At 37.8% G+C, this 24,712-nt stretch overlaps 1 protein-coding gene across 4 annotated transcripts in view; it reads left to right on the forward strand.

The window, feature by feature from the left end:
- The window catches only part of TRPM3 (transient receptor potential cation channel subfamily M member 3), an 814,585-nt gene that overhangs the window by 436,309 nt on the left and 353,564 nt on the right, over positions 1-24,712 (forward strand). For all 4 annotated transcript variants that reach the window (XM_053702508.1, XM_053702509.1, XM_053702510.1 and 1 more), the window contains exon 9: positions 15,585-15,657. In XM_053702508.1, the coding sequence (XP_053558483.1) occupies positions 15,585-15,657 (73 nt within the window). The remainder of the gene's footprint in view (positions 1-15,584; positions 15,658-24,712) is intronic.

Raw genomic sequence — 24,712 nt, forward strand, 5'->3', positions numbered from 1 at the left:
AGTCTAACCCTAACCCCCCCTAATTTAAATATAATTTAAATAAATCTAAATAAAATAACTACAATTAAATAAATTATTCCTATTTAGAACTAAATACTTACCTATAAATTAAACCCTAAACTAGCTACAATATAATTAATAGTTACATTGTAGCTAGCTTAGGATTTATATTTATTTTACAGGCAAATTTGTATTTATTTTAACTAGGTAGAATAGTTATTAAATTAACTATTTAATAGCTACCTAGTTAAAATAAGTACAAAGTTACCTGTAAAATAAATCCTAACCTAAGTTACAATTACACCTAACACTACACTATCATTAAATTAATTACATAAACTGACTACAATTAACAACAATTAAATAAAATAAAATAAATTACGAAAAACAACAAACACTATATTACACAAAATAAAAAAATAATTACAATTTTTTTTAACTAATTACACGTAATCCAATCCCCCTAATAAAATAAAAAAGTCCCCCAAAATAATAAAATTCCCCACCCTACCCCCAACATTAAAACCCACCACCCACACACCCAACCCTACTCTAAAACCCACCCAATCCCCCCCTTAATAAAACCTAACACTACCCCCTTGAAGATCACCTTACCTTGAGACGTCTTCAACCAGCCAGGCACAAGTGGTCCTCCAGATTGGCAGAAGTCTTCATCTGATCCGGGCAGAAGAGGTTCTCCAAGCGGCAGAAGTCTTCATCCAGATGGCATCTTCTATCTTCATCCATCCGGAGCGGAGCGGGTCCATCTTCAATCCAGCCGACGCGGAGCATCCTCTTCAAGTCCAAGCAAAGAATGAAGGTTCCTTTAAATTACGTCATCCAAGATGGCGTCCCTTGAATTCCGATTGGCTGATAGGATTCTATCAGCCAATCGGAATTAAGGTAGGAAAAATCCTATTGGCTGATCCAATCAGCCAATAGTATTGAAGTTCAATCCTATTGGCGAATCCAATCAGCCAATAGGATTGAGCTTGCATTCTATTGGCTGTTCCAATCAGCCAATAGAATGCCACCTCAATCCTATTGGCTGATTGGATCAGCCAATAGGATTTTTCCTACCTTAATTCCGATTGGCTGATAGAATCCTATCAGCCAGTCAGAATTCAAGGGACGCCATCTTGGATGATGTCATTTAAAGGAACCTTCATTCCTCACTTGGACTTCGTTTGAAGAGGATGCTCCACGTCGGCTGGATTGAAAATGGACCTGCTCCGCTCTGGATGGATGAAGATAGAAGATGCCGTCTGAATGAAGACTTCTGCCGCTTGGAAGACCTCTTCTGCTCGGATCAGATGAAGACTTCTGCCCCTCTGGAGGTCCACTTGTGCCCGGCTGGGTGAAGACGTCTCAAGGTAGGGTGATCTTCAAGGGGATAGTGTTAGGTTTTTTTAAGGGGGGATTGGGTGGGTTTTAGAGTAGGGTTGGGTGTGTGGGTGGTGGATTTTAATGTTGGGGGGTATTGTATTTTTTTTTACAGGTAAAAGAGCTGATTACTTTGGGGCAATGCTCCGCAAAAGGCCCTTTTAAGGGCTATTTGTAATTTAGTATAGGGTAGGGAATTTTATTATTTTGGGGGGCTTTTTTATTTTATTAGGGGGATTAGATTAGGTGTAATTAGTTTAAAAAATTGTAATTATTTTTTATTTTCTGTAATTTAGTGTTTGCTGTTTTTCGTACTTTAGTCTATTAATTTAATTGTAGTCAATTGTAGTTAGTTTATGTAATTAATCTAATGATAGTGTAGTGTTAGGTGTAATTGTAAATTAGGTTAGGATTTATTTTACAGGTAAATTTTTACTTATTTTAATTAGGTAGTTATTAAATAGTTAATAACTATTTAATAACTATTCTACCTAGTTAAAATAAATACAAAGTTGCCTGTAAAATAAATATAAATCCTAAGATAGCTACAAATGTAACTATTAGTTATATTGTAGCTTTCTTAGGGTTTATTTTATAGGTAAGTATTTAGTTTTAAATAGGATTCATTTATTTAATTGTAGTAATTTTATTTTGTTTTATTTAAATTATATTTAAGTTAGGGGGGTTAGACTTAGGGTTAGACTTAGGTTTAGGGGTTAATACATTTAATATAGTAGCTGCGATGTCGGGGGTGGCAGATTAGGGGTTAATAAATGTAGATAGGTGTCGGCGATGTTAGGGATGGCAGATTAGGGGTTAATAAAATGTAACTAGTGTTTGCGAGGTGGGAGTGCGGCGGTTTAGGGGTTAATATATTTATTACAGTGGGGGCGATGTCCGGTCGGCAGATTAGGGGTTCAAAACTTTATTTAAGTATTTACGATGTGGGGGGGGGCTCGGTTTAGGGGTTAATAGGTAGTTTATGGGTGTTAGTGTACTTTGCAGAACTTATGTTATGGCGTTAGCCCATAAAACTCTTAACTACTGACTTTTAAATGCGGTAGAAGTCTTGACAGGAGAGGGTCTACCGCTCACTTCTTCCAAGACTCGTAATACCGGTGTTAGGCAAGTCCCATTAAAAAGATAAGATACGCAATTGACGTAAGTGGATTTGCGGTAAGCTTGAGTTGCGGAAGAAAAGTGAGCGGTACACCTGTACCTGTCAGACTCGTAATACCAGCGGGCGTTAAAAAGCAGCGTTGGGACCTCTCAATGCTGCTTTTTAAGGCTAACGCAAGACTCGTAATCTAGCCGTGTGTGTGTTAAATACGATTACGTTAGAACAATTGCATTTATTTTCAACTTTGCCGCTCAACGCCCCCCCTAGAAAATATGGGGAATGTAAATTACTGCAAGTTTGCGTAAACAAATTTGTGGCAATGTAAACAGCAGGTCACTTGTAATATGAAATGCCTCTAAACACAAAAACTTAATTGTAGAAAAATTATCAAAGGAGTGATTTTTAAAATGTAACTTTTATTGATTCACAATTGAGTAAAAAGACAGCTTCGAATAAGTGAATGTCCTGGTAACTACCCACACATAAGGATAAGTTCAAAACCCTTCCACAATGGTATATGTGAACAACAGCTTGTCTTTTATAAATCATAGTGGTCACCAAATAGATAAAATACTTGTTGTGTATTAGGATAATTCCTATTTGTGCCCTAGGGGGAAATTGCCTATTGCATCTGTGATGATGGTTATTATATACAACTGTTGCCGTGTAAATGAAGTTTGTTAACCCCTATATTAGTATTGTTGATGGGTCAATCGTTATACGTTATATCGCCTGTTTGCAACAAAAGTAATGACACTTGTTATCTAGTTATCAGAAAGTCCCCTGGTACATAGGAATTTAATCTGGAAAGTCAGTGCTGACCCCATTCTACATCACTAACAGCAAATAATGTAAGCATCTTACATGTACTGTTAGGTAAAGTATAAATTGGATATTAGTAATAAGTGTAATCTAGCATTTATTAGAGCAATCATTAGAGTATTTCTAACAATCCGGTAGCACAATCCGCATACCGGCTGAAGTTTATAACTTGAACATCGCTACTGGTTTATGAGACTGAGTAATACTACTACTGAGGTATGCTATTCAGTATAATGTCAAGCGTTTTTTCCAAGGTCTTGGTATACTGGGGGTAGCACAACTTTCTTAGCCAGATTAATTATTTTTAAGGATACATTTGCGGTAGCAATTATTGCTTATAAAAAAGATCAGATCTCTGGTTAATTTATAAATCTGACCCAAATAACACCAAAATACTGTCTAGTGTAGTTTATTAATAAAATAAAGATGGCAGCATCTTTATTTTTTAATAAAATTACTGCACTAGGCAGTATTTTGGGGCTAACGTTGGTGGGAGTGGGGTGTTAGAAAAAAAACAGCACTGAAAAGTGCCTTTACATTGCGGTCTATGGGAACTGTGTTTTCACAGTAAATATATATGTATATGCTTATATAGATATATATTTATGTATTAATATGTCTATATACACACATTAAAACATATATGTATATGAATATCAGCATATACATATATATTTGCATTTGCTGCCATTGCTGCTTGACTAACCCCTTCTCTGACGCTAAAGTTCTGATGTCATCTCTGAGGTCATCAGAACGAGGCTCCCATAGAAGTCTATGGAAGCGCGATTTCGTGAGCGCAATGCTTTCCAGCGTGAACTTGTAATACCAGCGCACATTAGCGTGCACTGGTATTACAAAATGAAGCGCAAATATCGCTTTCATTAAAGAGATATTTAGCGCTCCACTTGTCATCTGGCTCTTTAAGACTTGACTGATATGTATAATGTCCCTTTAATACTTGACTGATGTGTTGCTCCCTAGCAACACAACAGACATGTCTTGTAGTTACAAGGTACTGTACCTTTAATTAAAAAAAATATTAATTTATTCTTTTATGTAATTGGTTGATGTAACTAATTGTGTAATCTGTGATGTTATGATGATGTAGTTGATTGTATATATGATATAATTATCAGTGTCTTTAATGATGTCACTGTCTCCATGGTTTTGGATGGATTTCAGTTTAGAATCTGACACAAAACTGCTAACTATTCCCCAGAAATACTTTTAAAATGATGTTTTCATTGTGATTGTTGGTTAGGTGTGTTTTTTTTTTCTTTTGGAAAGGGGAAAGTCTTTTGTTTGAATTATTTACTTTGGAATGTCTGACATTAAAGAATATTATTCTCATTACATTTACTTCTAGTTTACTTTCATTGCATAGCAGTAGGATGAGCCTCTATCACACACAGGTAGCGTTTATTAAGATTTCAGAATGGTGCTAATAAATCACAATCAAACTGTCATTATGAATGGAAATGGCTCATAATTTGTAGTTGCATTTTTTGTTTAATGTAGCAGCTATCTGTACACATTTGCCATGACACATATTGATTGGTTGTCCTTGTTTCACCTACAACATCAATTCTAAATCATTTGTTAGACTTGCAGTGTTAAGCTAATCTCTAACGCCTAGATTTAGAGTTCTGCGGCCAAAGGGGTGCGTTAGCTACGCTGGCTTTTTTCTGGCCGCACCTTTTAAATACCGCTGGTATTTAGAGTTCACAGAATGGCTGCGTTAGGCTCCAAAAAAGGAGCGTATAGCATATTTATCGCAACTTCAACTCTCGATACCAGCGGTGCTTACGGACGCGGCCAGCTTCAAAAACGTGCTCGTGCACGATTCCCCCATAGAAAACAATGGGGCTGTTTGAGCTGAAAAAAAACCTAACACCTGCAAAAAAGCCGTGTTCAGCTCCTAACGCAGCCCCATTGTTTGCTATGGGGAAACACTTCCTACGTCTGCACCTAACACCCTAACACCCGAGTCTAAACACCCCTAACCTTACACTTATTAACCCCTATTCTGTCGCCCCCGCTATCGCTGACCCCTGCATATTTTTTTTAACCCCTAATCTGCCGCTCCGTAAACAGCCGCTACTTACATTATCCCTATGTACCCCTAATCTGCTGCCCCTAACACCGCCGACCCCTATATTATATTTATTAACCCCTAATCTGCCCCCCACAACGTCGCCTCCACCTGCCTACACTTATTAACCCCTAATCTGCCGAGCGGACCGCACCGCTATTATAATAAAGTTATTAACCCCTAATCCGCCTCACTCCCGCCTCAATAACCCTATAATAAATAGTATTAACCCCTAATCTGCCCTCCCTAACATCGCCGACACCTAACTTCAAACATTAACCCCTAATCTGGAGCTCACCGCTATTCTAATAAATGTATTAACCCCTAAAGCTAAGTCTAACCCTAACACTTACACCCCCCTAAGTTAAATATAATTTAAATCTAACAAAATAAATTAACTCTTATTAAATAAATTATTCCTATTTAAAGCTAAATACTTACCTGTAAAATAAACCCTAATATAGCTACAATATAAATTATAATTATATTATAGCTATTTTAGGATTTATATTTATTTTACAGGTAACTTTGTATTTATTTTAACCAGGTACAATAGCTATTAAATAGTCAAGAACTATTTAATAGCTAAAATAGTTAAAATAATTACAAATTTATCTGTAAAATAAATCCTAACCTAAGTTACAATTAAGCCTAACACTACACTATCAATAAATAAATTAAATAAAATACCTACAATTACTTACAATTAAACCTAACACTACACTATCAATAAATGAATTAAATACAATACCTACAAATAACTACAATTAAATAAACTAACTAAAGTACAAAAAATAAAAAAGAACTAAGTTACAAAAAATAAAAAATATTTACAAACATTAGAAAAATATTACAACAATTTTAAACTAATTACACCTACTCTAAGCCCCCTAATAAAATAACAAAGCCCCCCAAAATAAAAAAATGCCCTACCCTATTCTAAATTAAAAAAGTTCAAAGCTCTTTTACCTTACCAGCCCTGAACAGGACTCTTTGCGAGGCATGCCCCAAGAAATTCAGCTCTTTTGCCTGTAAAAAAACACATACAATAACCCCCCCCAACATTACAACCCACCACCCACATACCCCTAATCTAACCCAAACCCCCTTAAATAAACCTAACACTAAGCCCCTGAAGATCTTCCTACCTTATCTTCACCTCACCGGGTATCACCGATCGGTCCTGGCTCCAAAATCTTCATCCAACCCAAGCGGGGGCTGGCGATCCATAATCCTGCGGCTGAAGAGGTCCAGAAGAGGCTCCAAAGTCTTCATCCTATCTGGAAAGAAGAGGCGATCCAGACCGGCAACCATCTTGATCCAAGCGGCATCGTCTATCTTCATCCGATGAGGAACGGCTCCATCTTGAAGACCTCCAGCGCGGACCAATCTTCTTCCGACGACGTCCAACTGAAGAATGACGGTTCCTTTAAGGGATGTCATCCAAGATGGCGTCCCTCGAATTCCGATTGGCTGATAGGATTCTATCAGCCAATTGGAATTAAGGTAGGAAAATTCTGATTGGCTGATGGAATCAGCCAATCAGAATCAAGTTCAATCCGATTGGCCGATCCGATCAGCCAATCAGATTGAGCTCGCATTATATTGGCTGTTCCGATCAGCCAATAGAATGCAAGCTCAATCTGATTGGCTGATCAGATCGGCCAATCGGATTGAACTTGATTCTGATTGGCTTATTCCATCAGCCAATCAGAATTTTCCTACCTTAATTCCGATTGGCTGATAGAATCCTATCAGCCAATCGGAATTCGAGGGACGCCATCTTGGATGACGTTCCTTAAAGGAACCGTCATTCGTCGGGAAGTCGTCGGTGAAGATGGATGTTCCGCGTCGGCGGGATGAACATGGATCCGGAAGAAAGAAGATTGAAGATGCCGTTGATAGAAGACTTCAGCCGGATCATGGACCTCTTCAGCTCCCGCTTGGATGAAGACTTCAGTCGGATCATGGACATCTTCAGCCCCCCGCTTGGGCTTGGATCAAGACATCGGAGGAGCTCTTCTGGATCGATCGGTGAACCTGGTATGGTGAAGATAAGGTAGGAAGATCTACAGGGGCTTAGTGTTAGGTTTATTTAAAGGGGGTTTGGGTTAGATTAGGGGTATGTGGGTGGTGGGTTGTAATGTGGGGGGGGTATTGTATGTGTTTTTTTTATAGGCAAAAGAGCTGAATTCTTTGGGGCATGCCCCGCAAAGGGCCCTGTTCAGGGCTGGTAAGGTAAAAGAGCTTTGAACTTTTGTAATTTAGAATAGGGTAGGGAATTTTTTTATTTTGGGGGTCTTTGTTATTTTATTAGGGGGCTTAGAGTAGGTGTAATTAGTTTAAAATTGTTGTAATATTTTTCTGATGTTTGTAAATATTTTTTTTGTAACTTAGTTCTTTTTTATTTTTTGTACTTTAGTTAGTTTATTTCATTGTATTTATTTGTAGATATTGTATTTAATTAATTTATTGATAGTGTAGTGTTAGGTTTAATTGTAGGTAATTGTAGGTATTTTATTTACTTAATTTATTGATAGTGTAGTGTTAGGTTTAATTGTAACTTAGGTTAGGATTTATTTTACAGATAATTTTGTAATTATTTTAATTATTTTAGCTATTAAATAGTTCTTAACTATTTAATAGCTATTGTACCTGGTTAAAATAAATACAAAGTTACCTGTAAAATAAATATAAATCCTAAAATAGTTATAATATAATTATAATTTATATTGTAGCTATATTAGGGTTTATTTTACAGGTAAGTATTTAGCTTTAAATAGGAATAATTTATTTAATAAGAGTTAATTTATTTCGTTAGATTTAAATTATATTTAATTTAGGGGGGGTGTTAGTGTTAGGGTTAGACTTAGCTTTAGGGGTTAATCCATTTATTACAGTAGCGGCGAGATTCGGTCGGCAGATTAGGGGTTAATAATTGAAGTTAGGTGTCGGCGATGTTAGGGAGGGCAGATTAGGGGTTAATACTATTTATTATAGGGTTATTGAGGCGGGAGTGAGGCGGATTAGGGGTTAATAACTTTATTATAGTAGCGGTGAGATCCGCTCGGCAGATTAGGGGTTAATAAGTGTAGGCAGGTGGAGGCGACGTTGAGGGGGGCAGATTAGGGGCTAATAAATATAATATAGGGGTCGGCGGTGTTAGGGGCAGCAGATTAGGGGTACATAAGGATAACGTAGGTGGCGGTCGGCAGATTAGGGGTTAATTATTGTAGGTAGCTGGCGGCGACATTGTGGGGGGCAGGTTAGGGGTTAATAAATATACAATTTTTAGAAAAAACGTGTAAATGCGCTATACAGCACGGGGATGATTATAAACAGGAAAAAAATGACAATACCATGTATGTGCTTGTCTTAAATTTTGGATAATACTGATTCTGTTTTATGGATGGGGAGTTGCATACTATGTATGATTGAATGGTGATATAATCCCCTATTTCAAAGAATCTACCAACCCCTAATAGGAGTATGTAGAATATAATAAAAAAGAAATTGCTTGAATACTATAAGATATTGGAGACTGATTGGAGGTTATGCGTACTTTCTTTCTTGTAGATATACAGGTTGCATACTATATATGAATAAAATGTTGACAAGATATAGAAAAAACAACAAATGTTCCGCTATGACCCTAGATACAGATAAACATACTATGTATGAAATATTATGTATATTAGATATAAATGACAATGTTGGGTTATCCCCAATGTAAATAAATATTGATTAGGAAATGAATACCCAGGTGCATTCAATAAAAATAACAGACATATACTAAAAATAAAGATAAACTAAAATGTAATAAATTTAACTGGTTTATTAAATTAGCATAAAGTCTAAAAAACACATATATAGATCCTAGGTGACCGGTCACTTTGATTATTAGCAGTATTAAAAAATTCCTTAAAAATATTAAAAATATATATTATCTAAAAAGTGTGAAAAAAGTTATTGGAGAATGTGCGTCTAATTATGATGAACCTTATATGTATATTCCACCATAAACTAATGGTACTTTTCGCGCTGCCGGGCTGACACACTCTCAAGTGCTTACCTGTTCTTTGATGCAAACTTACTTCTGGTAGCACTAGTGTCTCTGCAGCTCACGGCCAGCCGGTGACGTCACACGCTAGATCCGGGAAATTGTGTAAAGTAGATCCGTCTGATATCCTTACTCCTTCACTCTGCCCGGCAGCGCGGATAAGACTCACACGGTTGTTATTGACACTACCCGGGACATTAAAAGAACTTGAACGTCCTATTACGGCACTTATAGAATTGTGGCCAAAAAGAGGAATTATTTCTTGCGACAGCTTTAATGAAAACTTGTTCCCTACGAACCTAATACTATCTTATTGGGAATCGAAAAGTACCATTAGTTTATGGTGGAATATACATATAAGGTTCATCATAATTAGACGCACATTCTCCAATAACTTTTTTCACACTTTTTAGATAATATATATTTTTAATATTTTTAAGGAATTTTTTAATACTGCTAATAATCAAAGTGACCGGTCACCTAGGATCTATATATGTGTTTTTTAGACTTTATGCTAATTTAATAAACCAGTTAAATTTATTACATTTTAGTTTATCTTTATTTTTAGTATATGTCTGTTATTTTTATTGAATGCACCTGGGTATTCATTTCCTAATCAATATTTATTTACATTGGGGATAACCCAACATTGTCATTTATATCTAATATACATAATATTTCATACATAGTATGTTTATCTGTATCTAGGGTCATAGCGGAACATTTGTTGTTTTTTCTATATCTTGTCAACATTTTATTCATATAGGGGGCGCGATCCGATATCGATCGCAGTTTGCGGCGCAAGCGAGGGAACCGGCGTCGCCCGCAGTTTCAGCTTGCAACTCGAGCCATCCCATATAGGTCGCCGTCAGATGCTAACGTGCCGTAAGTCTGACAAACCAGCGATGTCGAGAAATCTGCGTAAGTACAAATTTCTGGCGTCGCCAGTGACTTGCGGCACGTTAGAAACTGCCGGCGCCTATAAAACCTGACTAAAGTTTAAAACACCCGCACTGTCTAACACGCCTCCCTAACATAGCCCGCACTGTCTAACACGCCTCCCTAACATAGCCCGCACTGTCTAACCCTCTATCCGCTATCCCCCCTCACTAGCCTAATAATAAAAAAGCTATTAACCCCTAAACCGCCGCTCCTTTACCCCGCCGCAACCTAATAAAGTTATTAACCCCTAAACCGCCGCTCCCGTACCCCGCCGCCAGCTATATTATATCTATAACCCCCTAAAGTGAGCCCCCTAACACCGCCGCCATCTATATTAAAATTATTAACCCCTAATGTAAGCCCCTTACACCGCCGCCATCTCTATTAAAATGATTAACCCCTAATTTAATCTACCTACCCCGCCGCCAGCTATATTATCTATATTAACCCTAAGTATATTATAGTTAATATAGGTATTACATTATATATATTAACTATATTAACCCTAATTATATTAGGGTTAATATAGTTAATATAGTTACTATAGTATTTATATTAACTATATCAGCCAATCAGATTGAGCTCACATTCTATTGGCTGATCGGAACAGCCAATAGAATGCGAGCTCAATCTGATTGGCTGATTGGATCAGCCAATCGGATTGAACTTGAATCTGATTGGCTGATTCAATCAGCCAATCAGATTTTTTTAACTTAATTCCGATTGGCTGATAGAATCCTATCAGCCAATCGGAATTCGGCGGACGCCATCTTGGATGACGTCATTTAAAGGTACCTCATTCCAAGTTCAGCAGTCGGCCGGGATGGATGCTCCACTGCGGCGGAGCGAAGAAAGAAGATTGAAGATGCCGCCGGAAGAATGAAGACTTTGCTGCCGCTTGGAGGAAGACGTCGCCGGAGGAAGAATTCTTCTTTGCCGCTTGGAGGATGACATCGCCGGAGGAAGAATTCTTCTTTGCCGCTTGGAGGAAGACATCGCCCGGATCGGATCAGGAGTTCGGCCCGGTGTGGTGAAGACAAGGTAGGGAGATCTTCAGGGGGGTAGTGTTAGGCTTTTTTAAGGGGGGTTTGGGTGGGTTTAGAATAGGGGTATGTGGGTGGTGGGTTGTAATGGGGGGGGGGGTATTGTATTTGTTGTATGCAAAAGAGCTGAATTCTTTGGGGCATGCCCCACAAAAGGCCCTTTTAAGGGCTGGTAAGGTAAAGAGCTTTGAAATTTGTTGAATTTAGAATAGGGCAGGGAATTTTTTTTATTTTGGGGGTTTATTATTTTATTAGGGGGCTTAGAATAGGTGTAATTAGCTTAAATATCTTGTAATCTTTTTTTTATTTTTTGTAATTTAGTGTTTGTTTTTTTTTGTAATTTAGTTTAGTTAATTTAATTGTATTTTTAGATAGATGTTTGTAGTTTATTAAATTTATTGATAGTGTAGGTGTATTTGTAACTTAGGTTAGGATTTATTTTACAGGTAATTGGGTAATTATTTTAACTAGGTAGATATTAAATAGTTAATAACTATTTAATATCTATTATACCTAGTTAAAATAATTAACAATTTACCTGTAAAATAAATATTAACCCTAACATAGCTACAATGTAATTATTAATTATATTGTAGCTATCTTAGGGTTTATTTTATAGGTAAGTATTTAGATTTAAATAGGAATATTTTAGTTTATAAATGAATTAGATTAATTTAATATAAATTTAGTTAGGGTTAGATAGAGTTAATATAGTTAATATAAATACTATAGTAACTATATTAACTATATTAACCCTAATATAATTAGGGTTAATATAGTTAATATATATAATGTAATACCTATATTAACTATAATATACTTAGGGTTAATATAGATAATATAGCTGGCGGCGGGGGTAGGTAGATTAAATTAGGGGTTAATCATTTTAATAGAGATGGCGGCGGTGTAAGGGGCTTACATTAGGGGTTAATAATTTTTATATAGGTGGCGGCGGTGTAAGGGGTCAGATTAGGGGATAGATAAGGTAGATGGCGGCGGTTTTAGAGGCTCACAGTAGGGGGTTAGTTTATGTAGATGGCGGCGGGGTCCGGGAGCGGCGGTTTAGGGGGTAATAATTTTATTAGGGATTTCGGGGGGGGGGGGGGATCGCGGTTGACAGGGAGATAGACATTGCGCATGCGTTAGGTGTTAGGTTTATTTTAGCAGATCGCGGTTGACAGGGAGATAGACATTGCGCATGCGTTAGGTGTTAGGTTTATTTTCTAGTTAGTTTAGGGAGTTACGGGGCTCCAATAGTCAGCGTAAGGCTTCTTACGGCTGCTTTTTTGTGGCGAGGTGAAAATGGAGTAAGTTTTCTCCATTTTCGCCACGTAAGTCCTTACGCTGCATATTGGATACCAAACTGCGCGGGTTTGGTATACCTGCCTATGGCCCAAAAAACTGCGGGCGACGGCAGAAATATACGGGCGTAACTTCTAGGTTACGCCGTATATGTGATACCAAACCCGCGCAAATATTGGCGTCGCCGGCTTTTGCGGGCGACGATTTATATCGGATCGACCCCATAGTATGCAACCTGTATATCTACAAGAAAGAAAGTACGCATAACCTCCAATCAGTCTCCAATATCTTATAGTATTCAAGCAATTTCTTTTTTATTATATTCTACATACTCCTATTAGGGGTTGGTAGATTCTTTGAAATAGGGGATTATATCACCATTCAATCATACATAGTATGCAACTCCCCATCCATAAAACAGAATCAGTATTATCCAAAATTTAAGACAAGCACATACATGGTATTGTCATTTTTTTCCTGTTTATAATCATCCCCGTGCTGTATAGCGCATTTACACGTTTTTTCTAAAAATTGTATCTTTTATCCACACTGTATTTTGGGAACAGAGTAGTGTATATGCAGGGGTAAGATTTGCGCACCAATATCTTTTTACTTTCCTCCAGGTGTTAATAAATATAATATAGGGGTCGGCGGTGTTAGGGGCAGCAGATTAGGGGTACATAAGTATAACGTAGGTGGCGGTCGGCGGATTAGGGGTTAAAAAATGTAATCGAGTGGCGGCGATGTGGGGGGACCTCGGTTTAGGGGTACATAGGTAGTTTATGGGTGTTAGTGTACTGTAGAGCACAGTAGTTAAGAGCTTTATAAACCGGCGTTAGCCCAGAAAGCTCTTAACTACTGACTTTTTTCTGCGGCTGGAGTTTTGTCGTTAGATTTCTAACGCTCACTTCAGCCACGACTCTAAATACCGGAGTTAGAAAGATCCCATTGAAAAGATAGGATACGCAATTGACGTAAGGGGATCTGCGGTATGGAAAAGTCGCGGCTGAAAAGTGAGCGTTAGACCCTTTAATGACTGACTCCAAATACCGGCGGTAGCCTAAAACCAGCGTTAGGAGCCTCTAATGTTGGTTTTCACGGCTACCGCCCAACTCTAAATCTAGGCCTAAGAGCAGTGCTGGTGGTAAACGGATGAGTATATAGGTACTGTATGTCCATTACTGATTTCAAATAAAACAAACGGGTTCTGCTCAGAATCGTGTGCTCCAGAGAGCACTGTAAAGCATTAGACTTCTATTCTCACAGCATCTTTGATTAATCACTGAGCCCTAGAAGCCAATAGTATCATTACTCCGCAGGGAAGCCCAAAGCTTGTAGCAAAATTCTGCATAGATGTGTAGATCACACAAAATCCCACAACGTGCCCATTTCTATTTAACAGTCCTTTACTTTCCAAAATACTTTTTTTTTATTGATGTCAAAAGTTTAATTTATTTTTATAAAAGGTGGAATAAAAAGGTCATGTTCTCAAGGGATTTAATATATAAATTGGCAATTCTTTTTAAATTTAGTATCCCGGTGTACAATAGTTCCTTTCCCAAGGGAACATTTTACACCATTAAATATTTTGTCATCTTGCAGTAGTAAAAGACAGCAATGAACAATAATTGAAACAACCACAAACAAATATTGTTCCTGATTTTCAACATATAAAAAAAATACAAAATAAATAAAATAAGGTTTGCAAAACATATGATGTGCATCTATATGAGCATGCATGTGTGCATGATATGCACTTATTCTATACAACTTTATTTATAAGCAGTAATGTTAGTTTATAGAAATATCTAAAAATGTTAACAAATAGACGAGACAAATAATTGTTTCATAAATAAACAAGATAAACAGCTGCTTATATATTTAGCGTATAAATCCATAAACATCTCAATTATACACATTGTTAGTCTCACACTGTCCCCCAGGAATAATAATTTGATAAAAGCAGGGCCTTATATTTAGTCACCTAAGAATTTCACACGTTATGGTTGAGTACTCTATATTATTATTATAAAAGGACTTGCTCATGTTATTCAGCCTTCGCACTTTTCGATAATTTCATAGAGTTCATGTCCTGACCGTAACAAATATGTTTAACTTTTTTTTTTTCAAATAGATTTTTTGTGTGGCACAAGTCCAGGCAACTAGATTCTTCTCTCAGAAATCCTAAAAGGATTCACTCATAATTCACAGTTTGATACATTGGGGCTACAGAGAAGGACATGGCAGAAGCAGTTCCTACTTTAGCACATAATTGATCATCTGTGGTCACTGGGCACCACAAATTATGGAAGAGCAATCATCACCATTTACATTAGCTCCTTAAACATCTGTGTTAGGTATTAATGCAAAATATCTCACTACCTATTGCACAAGTTTGTACTCAAGAGATAATATTCTTCTAGTTGCTTTCAAATATTTTTTCTTTTAAATTGTACATTTTATAAATAGCCATGGGTCTTACAAAGAGTAAATACAGATCAAATGATAATACTGGTGGAAATTATATGACCATTTCATTTAGGCATTTTGTTTTGACCTTTATTTTTCATGGGAATTTTACAAAAATTGTTACTGTACATGAATGTATTTACTATACAACAGAGTATTGTGAAACATAAGATACATTTATGCAGACAGCATATGACAATAAGCCAATGTGACCTTGCAATGTAACAAAAACTTGGAACTTCACAGCAATCCAGCTTAGCTGAATATTTTTAAAATGGTGAAAAGATAAAAATTGTGCTATAGGACTGGAGAAAGTGATCTAAATTATATTACATTTGTTATCGTTTTCAGATTACTGTATTCCGGATGGGATCAGAAGGCCATCAAGATATTGATTTAGCTATTCTGACTGCCCTTCTAAAAGGTAACCAAAAACAAAGTTGTAACATTTCTTTGCACTTTGCATTTTCAGGTTTTTAACTTTATTATTGCTACACATCCTCCCATTTAGGGCTAGATTTGAGTGGCGCGCTAACTGAGCAATATGGGGTATTTTGCCGCTCTTTGCACGCAATGGAAATAGTGGCTATGTTATGAGTTGAAAGTAAACACGTTCACTTGAGTGCAATCGAATTTAACACGTGTTGGATAAGAGCAACTTCAGAGCTCTGATTTACTGTTATGAAAAACAAAAACGTGACACAAAATACATACAAATGCATGGGAAAATACAGATACACTTATAATAACACTGTCTGATAAAAATTATTTTAATAAAAATGACATTAAAAAGTTATAAGGGCTCAAAGATATAAGGGTCCCAGGTGTTAGGAAAAAAAGGGCTGCAAAGGACTTTAACATAGAGATACATACATATACATCTCTAAAGATGTACATGTATGTATATATAAAAGTGTATATATGTGTACATATGTATTTATGTACTGTATTTATATGTACTGTATTTATATGTATATATATATATATATATATATATATATATATATATACAGTATATATGTATTTACAGACATATATACACATATAAACACATAAATACATATGTACACACACATATATATATATATATATATATATATATATATATATATATATATAAACATATATATACGTGCATTGGAGCCCTTTGCAGTCAAGTAGCTGAAAACATGAAAAATCATATTTATGCTAAATATTCATACTTAATAAGTTTAACTGTGTTTTAACTGTAACTATTTCACATTCCAATGTTCTGCACATAAGGGAATACGTTCTAACTATTTTTAAATATCTATTCCTATAAATATGTATATATCTATACCTATATATACTCATATATATATATATATATATATATATATATATATATATAAATATATTTATTTTTTTACCAAAAAATCATATATGTATGTGTGTATATATATATACAGTAAATATTTATCTATTGTAAAAACATTGGAATGTGAAATATTCATAATTCATGTTGGGTTTAGCGAACTTGAAAAAACGCGGTTGGGTTACCGCATGAGGATGGGTGTTAGTTTTTTTTTTTTTTTTGCAGTTTTCAAGCTCCATTGAAGTCTATCGTAGAATACGTTAACATAGTTGCGATATTCAAAGTTCAACTTTTTATACTTGTCGGTTTTTGCTCGCAAACTAACTTTTTTACTTTTGACTCATAATACCAGTGCAACCCAAAGTGCGCAAATAACCTTCGTTTAGCAATGTTAACGTTCAAGCGCTTCACTCGTAATCTAGCCCTTAACAAGATATAATGTGCTTTATGTTGCTAGTTTTTACTCTTATATTTTAGGAATACAGGTCATGGTAGTCTGCAGGAATTTTTCGAGGGGGGGGTCTAAAACTTGTATATCATTAATAGTACAAAAATATGAATGTAGGCAAATATGTGCATTTGTGTTATAGCAAGCTTTCTCAGATTAACGGTATTTACACTTGTGGACAGAGACAAAACAGCTAGGTGTTGGATTAATAGAGTCAAAATAATAGAAGTGCTGTATGATAGTACTCCTGGAATAGTTAAAAAAAAATAAAACTTGCAGCTGACAAGTAAAATTTGAAGGTTTACTCCTTATATTTGAACACATTAAGTTGCAGGTTCACTTGTGTAAAAACTACATGCTGTAACAAATGTCTCTTTTATATATAGTGTATAATATGCTGAATGATTTTCCCTGTATGACAAACTATAATAATACAGTGGCACTGTCTACACTATTTTGAGAGAGAATGAGAGTTTGTGTGTTTGTGCATATATGATGTACCTTTTAGGATCAAATCTTTCCACCTTCATGGAGATAGATCACTTTTTTTTTAAACCTGTCATCAGGCCTCCCTAACAGGCCAGGGTTTGAGGATATCTAAACTAGAGCAGGAGTGAAATAATCAGATGATTAGGAAACACGGTTATTTTATCTGCTCTCCAAGGTGATCCTGAAAATCTGTCCTGTTAGGGAGGCCTGAGGACAGGTTTCAAAACCAGAGAGATAGATAGATAGATAGATAGATATATAGATAGATAGATAGACAGGTAGATAGATATATCAATAGATAGATATACTAGACTTGTTACGCACTGAATAATTCATTTTGGACAATTCATTCAGACCGATTATTCAGAAAACGTGTTTTAGAATAGTCGTGTGCTTCACTATTCGGTATTCGGGTTGTTTAAAAAAAAATCGAATACTAAATATTAATTAATATTTACATTACTTTTCATTATAACTAATGTAAATGTTATCTTGCTGCAGGTGGCACAGTGTCATCATTGGATATTTACCTATAGCTGCTGGGGATCCTCGCCAATCCTTTACTTCTTAATAGACTCCAGGGCCGTGCTAATAGGAATATTAGTGCTTAGGTCACAGAGCCTGCACTAAAGGACCTTCTGCTTTAGCTAAGGGGGGGTGCTCGCTGAACCCTTCTTTAAAGAGTCCTGTGCCTAATTCTCCTATTAGCACAGCCCTGGACTCTGTGAAGAAGGTCGGACTAGTGTCCCCCCACCAGCACTGCGCTAAAGAAGGTCCTGTAGCGCATGCTCTGGGATCTGTCACACTAATGTTTCTATTAGTGCTGACATGGAGTCTATGAAGAAGAAGAGGATAAGCGCAGCTCCCTAGCATGCTAAAGGTAAGTATGCATCATATTTGAAGAATAATGAATATACTAATGAATTATATTCTTTAATCTTTAAATTAGTTAGTGCATTCATTCAGATATTCATTTTGGTAAAACCGAACAAATATCCATATTTTTGTTTTAAATTTACATTCGTAACAAAATTAATGCACAAGCCTAATATACACTGTACCTCAATTTCATGGCTATGAATACATTTTTTTTCCAGGTTTTAGTAAAAAATTTAAATAAAACTGCTTATAAAAGCTTACTTTGTTGTAAAATGAGCCAGACAGAACAGGGAAGATTCAGACAGTGACAATTTCTGAAAAACACACTACTGAAAAGAACAGGCACAGGCTCATGTACTCCAGTATGCTCCTCTATTTACTGCTTAGCCTGCTGAAAAAAAACTCTCTTTTTTATGGACAAAACTGTAGTTGTAATGTCTGGCATATCCTGCAGAGTAGCGCAGAGTTTCTATGGGGAAAGTATGGAGGGAAAATAATGAGGAGGAAATATCAGCCCTGGAGGGTCACAGCAACAGGAAAGGTGTTTCATGTATAGAAATAAAGACACTACAAGCTGTTAGTGTGAGGAATTATGTTGGACTATAGAACTACATCCAGATCAGAGGTAAGAACAGGAAACAGGAAGTATAAGGCAATGCAATGTTACCATAAACAAACAGAGTCAGAGTATTTGCATAATAGCTCCATAACATCTCCCCTTTTTACATTTAATCCAAAATTTGCTAACTTACCTAAAACATTTGCTTAATTTACCTGAACATTCTTAAACATAACATACTGCATTACTGGTAGACACACTACAGATTGAGTCTATCTGGTGGTCTTGAAACTCGATCGCTTTGCAAGGCCACAGGGATTTTGTCTGTGGAAAGCTGTTCAGCTGCAGAAAGTGTTGATAAGGAGTTGCCCTCTTTCCTGGCTGGTGTGATTGGCACAGAAGAACTTGCTGGTATAAGAGGCTGCATTATGTCATCTTCATTGTAGCCTTCTGATATGACAGCAGTATTGTCTCTGCCTTGCTTATGTGGTCCAGTAGGACTAGGTTCATTGAGAGCCTCGGGAAGCTCAAGTGCAAGATGCTTACAGGCTTGTGTGGTGAGATGTTATGCCACTCGCAGGTCCACTCGATTGCGGCAGTAGAGACTGCCTTCAACATCCACAAGATATGAGCGAGGAGCAACCTTCTGAACACAGGTACCCAGTCTCCAGCGACCAGTCCTGTCACCAGGGAGCGGCTTCATACAGATTTGGCAGACACATCGTATGTCAGTTTGGAGATCTGTTTCCTCTGTTGCAGTTTCTCCAGTACCCCTGTTACCATACAAGGTTCAAGTAATTTATTTGCCACTGGCAATGAAGTCTTCAGCCTCCTTGACATCAAGCGCTGTGCAGGACTACTGTCCATCCCTTCAGTTGGGGTGTTCCTCCAATGTAGAATGGCTTTCCATGGGTCATTACCTTCATACTTGGCCTTCTTGCAAAGATTCTTCACTATCTTTAAAGCTGATTTCGCTTTGCCATTAACTTGAGGGTGCCACGGGGAAGAGGTAAGATGCTCAAACCCCCAATCTGTAGAGAACTGTCTGAATTGCTCACATGCAAACTGAGGTCCATTATCTGAGATTACCCTGTCTGGCTGTCCATGACGTGCAAATTGTGCTTTACAACGCTTGATTGTAGTTTCAGCAGACAGGTTGGGAAGGAGCTCAATCTCCCAAAAGACAGAATAGTGATCAACGATTAGTAGAAAATCTTGCCCAGCATAATTCAGTAAATCCATGCTTACAATTTGTTAAGGCCGTGTGGGCAGCACATGTGACATCATGGGTTCTTTCTGTTGTGCCTGTGCATATTCATTGCATGCTGAACAACGGCTAACAAAGTCTCTAATCTAATTTTGCATGCTGGGCCAATATAGGGTATCTCGTACCTGTCTATAGCATGCTTCTTCACCAATGTGACTGGCATGAATACGCATCAGCATCTCCGATCTTAATGATTTAGGAATGATCACCCTTGACCCCTTGTACAGTACACCATCGTGAATGCCGATTTCATCTCGGAAAGTCCAGTATTCTCTTACAATTAATGGCACCTCTGCCTTTGAATCTGGCCAACTATTCAGAACAACATACTTAAGTGCTTGCAAACTCTGGTCAATTTCTGTGTGCTGTCTTATCTGAAGCAATTGTTGGTCTGTGACGTTTAAATAGTCTGAATGATTAATCTGCGACAGGACATCCAGGTCCTGTTGAACATTGCAAACTGTGTGTTGTGCACTCTCGGGTGTACCACTTTACTGCTGTAGCTCTGCTAAAAGTGTCACTAATGAACATTTCAGGTCCAGGTCCAGGTGTACTATAGACAACATTTAGGCAATAATTTTTTAATGTGAGCAAAATGCTCTGTAGAAGTTTTGGTGCACACAAAAGTGGTTTCTTGAAAATAGATATAAGAGGCTTATGGTCAGTTTCTGCCGTGATCTCGTCACGACCATAGAGGTAGTGATGAAAGCGCTGGCAGGCAAACACAGTACACAGACATTCCTTTTCGATTTGTGCATAGTTTTGCTCAGTAAGGGTCAGTGCTCTTGAAGCAAAAGTGATAGGCTGGTCAGCTTGCAATAGGCAACACCTTAGTCCACTTTTGCTTGCGTCACTTTGAATAGTTACAAATCCTATGAAGCACTGCAAGGATTTCACATTCACCGGCTGTGACATATCCAGTATAGCTTTGATTTTTTTCTGGGTCAGCTTTCAAACCCTCAAAGGCTAGTATGTGTCCATAAAAGCGGACCTCTTTGACCTTGAATTGCAGTTTTTTCATGCCAAGTCTTAGTTTCACCTGCCTACAATGATTCATCAGTTCCAATAGTTTGCCATCCTTCTCTTGCTCTGCTTCCCTATCTGTATCCCCACAGCCAACCACAAGGATGTCATCAGCTATTAGTTCGATACCACTGAGTCCAGCCAATAGTTCATGTTGTTTACGTTGATACACCTCTGGTGCAACTGATACTCCAAAAGGCAACTTGAGCCATCTTTTTCTGCCCCATGGAGTCCAGAAGGTTGTCATGTAGCTACTTGCATTATCCAACTTACATTGTAAAAATACATCTCAGGCATCAACAAGCGTGAACAGACGTGCCTTAGGCAGCTTGTACAAAACATCCTCGAGAGTTGGCATAATGTATCGAGATTGCCTCAGTGCCTGATTCAAGAATTTGGGATCTTTGCATATTCTTAGCTTATCAGGCTTCTTTACAATCACCATGTTACTTATCCAATCAGTTGGTTCAGTCACTGTTGCTAAATGTCCATGAGCCTCATACTGGTAGAGCTGCGCCTTAACTGCCTGTTTTTTGACCACTGGCACATTGCGTGGTGCGCATTGTACTGGAGGGACACTCATGTCAAGGTCGAAATGAACTTCCCCTGGTACAGATTCTACTGGCCCAGTAAAAACATCACTAAATTCCTTTAATAGCAAATGTTTTGTCAAGGGCCCTTTGAATTGATTGTCCATCATGTCAGCTCTGCGGGGATAGAGAAATGCATCAGCCCTAGACACTCACAGGTTGAGCCGGATAACAGTGGCTTTTTGGCAGGCTTCCACAATTTCGAAACTCTAGCTTGTTTGTCCTTCCACGTATGGCACATTCTGTCCTGAAGAGTCCTAGAGATTTCATAAGCTCACCTGAGTATAACTTTAGTCTGGTGTCACTTGGCAGTAGACATACTTCTGGTGCTAACATCATTTTGTCTCTCAAGCACATTACATCACATATTGCTCCTGAATCGAGCTGGCAGGATTGGGGCTTATTATTTAAATTTAAAGTGACAAACCATTTCTTTCCTCTGGCTTGCACAGTGCCGGCCAATTCACTATTGTATATCATTTCAGCGGTGTGTGGCTCTTCCTCATATGCAGATGTGTTCTCCATGGTGTGTAGCAAAGTGATTTGTTCTTCCACAAGACTTCCCATAAGCTGGACATTGCTCTTTAATGCTTTTGCACAGTCCCACAATATTTTTATGCTGTAGGGTTTGCATCATTTGTGCTAAACAGCAGCGTTGTTGCTGTGGTTTGCTTATGTGTTGTCGCTGCATTGCAATGTTTATGCTGTCGGTCTGCTGTCTGTCCTGTTCCATAACATTCAGATGTCTGTCAGTGAGCTCCGCTGTATGGCACGTTTCAATGGCTGTGTTTAAAGTTAAGTCATGTTCTCTTAGCAGACACCTGAGCGTGCTCTCACTAGCTAAACCGAGAACAATTTTGTCCCTTATTAATTCATCCCTTAGAGTACCATATTCACAAGTTGCTGCCTTTGCTCTCAAGCGTGTAACAAAGTTTGCAGCATCCAAACACATACCTTTCATAAATGACATTTTTAGCAGGTTTAAAATAAGCTTTCAGTGCATCTAAAATGGCTGTAACATTCTCTTGCTGCTCTGCTTTGAGTGTCAGATTGTGCTTATACACATGCCTGCATTCACTGCCCATGACTCTTCTCAGAGTTGCTGCCGGTGTCTTAAAGTAATCCCTCTACCATAGGCATTTGTATACCACGTCACTTCCGGTGACGTTTAATCAACTGGTGGAGGTTTGTGGCGCTCACTGCGCATGCGCTAGAGGCCCAAACTCCTTACAACAGCTGATGCGAAGATACAAAGAATGATGCGGCACGCGCACGTTACTGGTTACAAAATCCCAATGAACGTGTTTGTTCATTGGATTTTGTAACCAGAAAGGGTCGCAGAATATTACTAGTAAATACACACCATGTACTAGTGACACGAGGAGCAGAAGAAATATAGCAAGGGATCAAGAGCCCAGCGCAGCTCCTTAGGTTAGAGGAATTCAGAAACTGCGTTATTTATTTGCACATCCTGTGAGATTTTTTTTTTTTTTACATCGTGCTGTGCACTTTTTTCAAATTATGACAGTTTATGAACAAGGATCAGAGAATAGAAAAGCACCAGAGATATAGTACGTAGCAGACGTATTCAATATATTTCCTACCGCATCTCACAATGTTAGTCAATACAATGTCAGTACCGTTTCTGGTTACAAAATCCAATGACACAACGCTTGTTCATTGGGATTTTGTAACCAGTAACGTGCGCGTGCCACATAATTCCTCATCAGCTGTTGTAAGGAGTTTGGGCCTCTAGCGCATGCGCAGTGAGCGCCACAAACCTCCACCAGCTGACAAAGTGACGAGGTATACACATTCCTACGGGTAGAGGCATAACTTTAGAACACCTGCACTGCTGCAGATTTCTCATTCAACCCTATAGCCAGGGAATAATCTTCAAATTCAGCTCTGAAAGTTTCCCAATTGCTGCTGCAATCCCCACTGATTCTCATCCCCTCTGGGGGAGGTATGCAATTCATGACAGTCATATTTTCTTTAAGTCTCTAAGCTCTCAAATATCAGAAAATCCACACAAAAAAAAAAAAACGTTTTAGGCTGTAACTTACAAAGCTGTGCTGTATCCAAAAGCTGCTGTGCTCCAAACAAGAGGCTCAGTCCTGATTCTAGTAACTTCTGACACCATGTTTCATGTATAGAAATGAAGACACTACAAGCTGTTAGTTTGAGGAATCATGTTGGACTATAGAACTACATCCAGGTCAGAGGTAGGAACAGGAAACAGGAAGTAATGCAATATTACCATAAACAAACAGAGTCCTTTGCCCTTACAGCATAAATAAATATCAGCCAACTTAGAGACACATATGAAATAAATAAACTTTAATATTATTCAGTACATTTTACGATTTGTATAACTACACAGAAACCAACACTTTTTACAACAGCCGGCATTCTGCAGAAGCATCTAGAAGGAGTAAACAGATTCATTACTAACTGGTCCGGCAAGAAAGGATACAGCCAGACCCGCCCTCAGTCCCTTCAGCAGTTCACCTTGCATTCCAGTCTGCATGGGTAATGCTGCTAGAGGTCTGTGAATCTAATAGCACTGTAGCTATAGAGGGCAGAGCCCGGAGGACTTGTGAGAGAGAGCCCCCTGCTGCAGAAGGATAAGGGAACTCCGTTCACATTTGCTGTAGGTCTGCCTACAACCAAGTAAAAAATAAATAGCAAAATTCCATGGGGGCATTCCCCTACCCCTTGCCACCCCCCTTGAACGCCCATGGCTGGTATATGTGACTGTGGCTGCATTGGTCTCTTAATTGTATATTCTGGAATTATTATCAAAAGGTGGTTTCATACATGTGTGCAACAATGTACTGCACAGAGAATTATAGCTCTAATCTCTGACCATATTTTCTCTACTGGAA

This window comes from Bombina bombina, chromosome 2 (assembly GCF_027579735.1).
Source record: "Bombina bombina isolate aBomBom1 chromosome 2, aBomBom1.pri, whole genome shotgun sequence".
NCBI classification, from domain to species: Eukaryota; Metazoa; Chordata; class Amphibia; order Anura; family Bombinatoridae; genus Bombina; species Bombina bombina.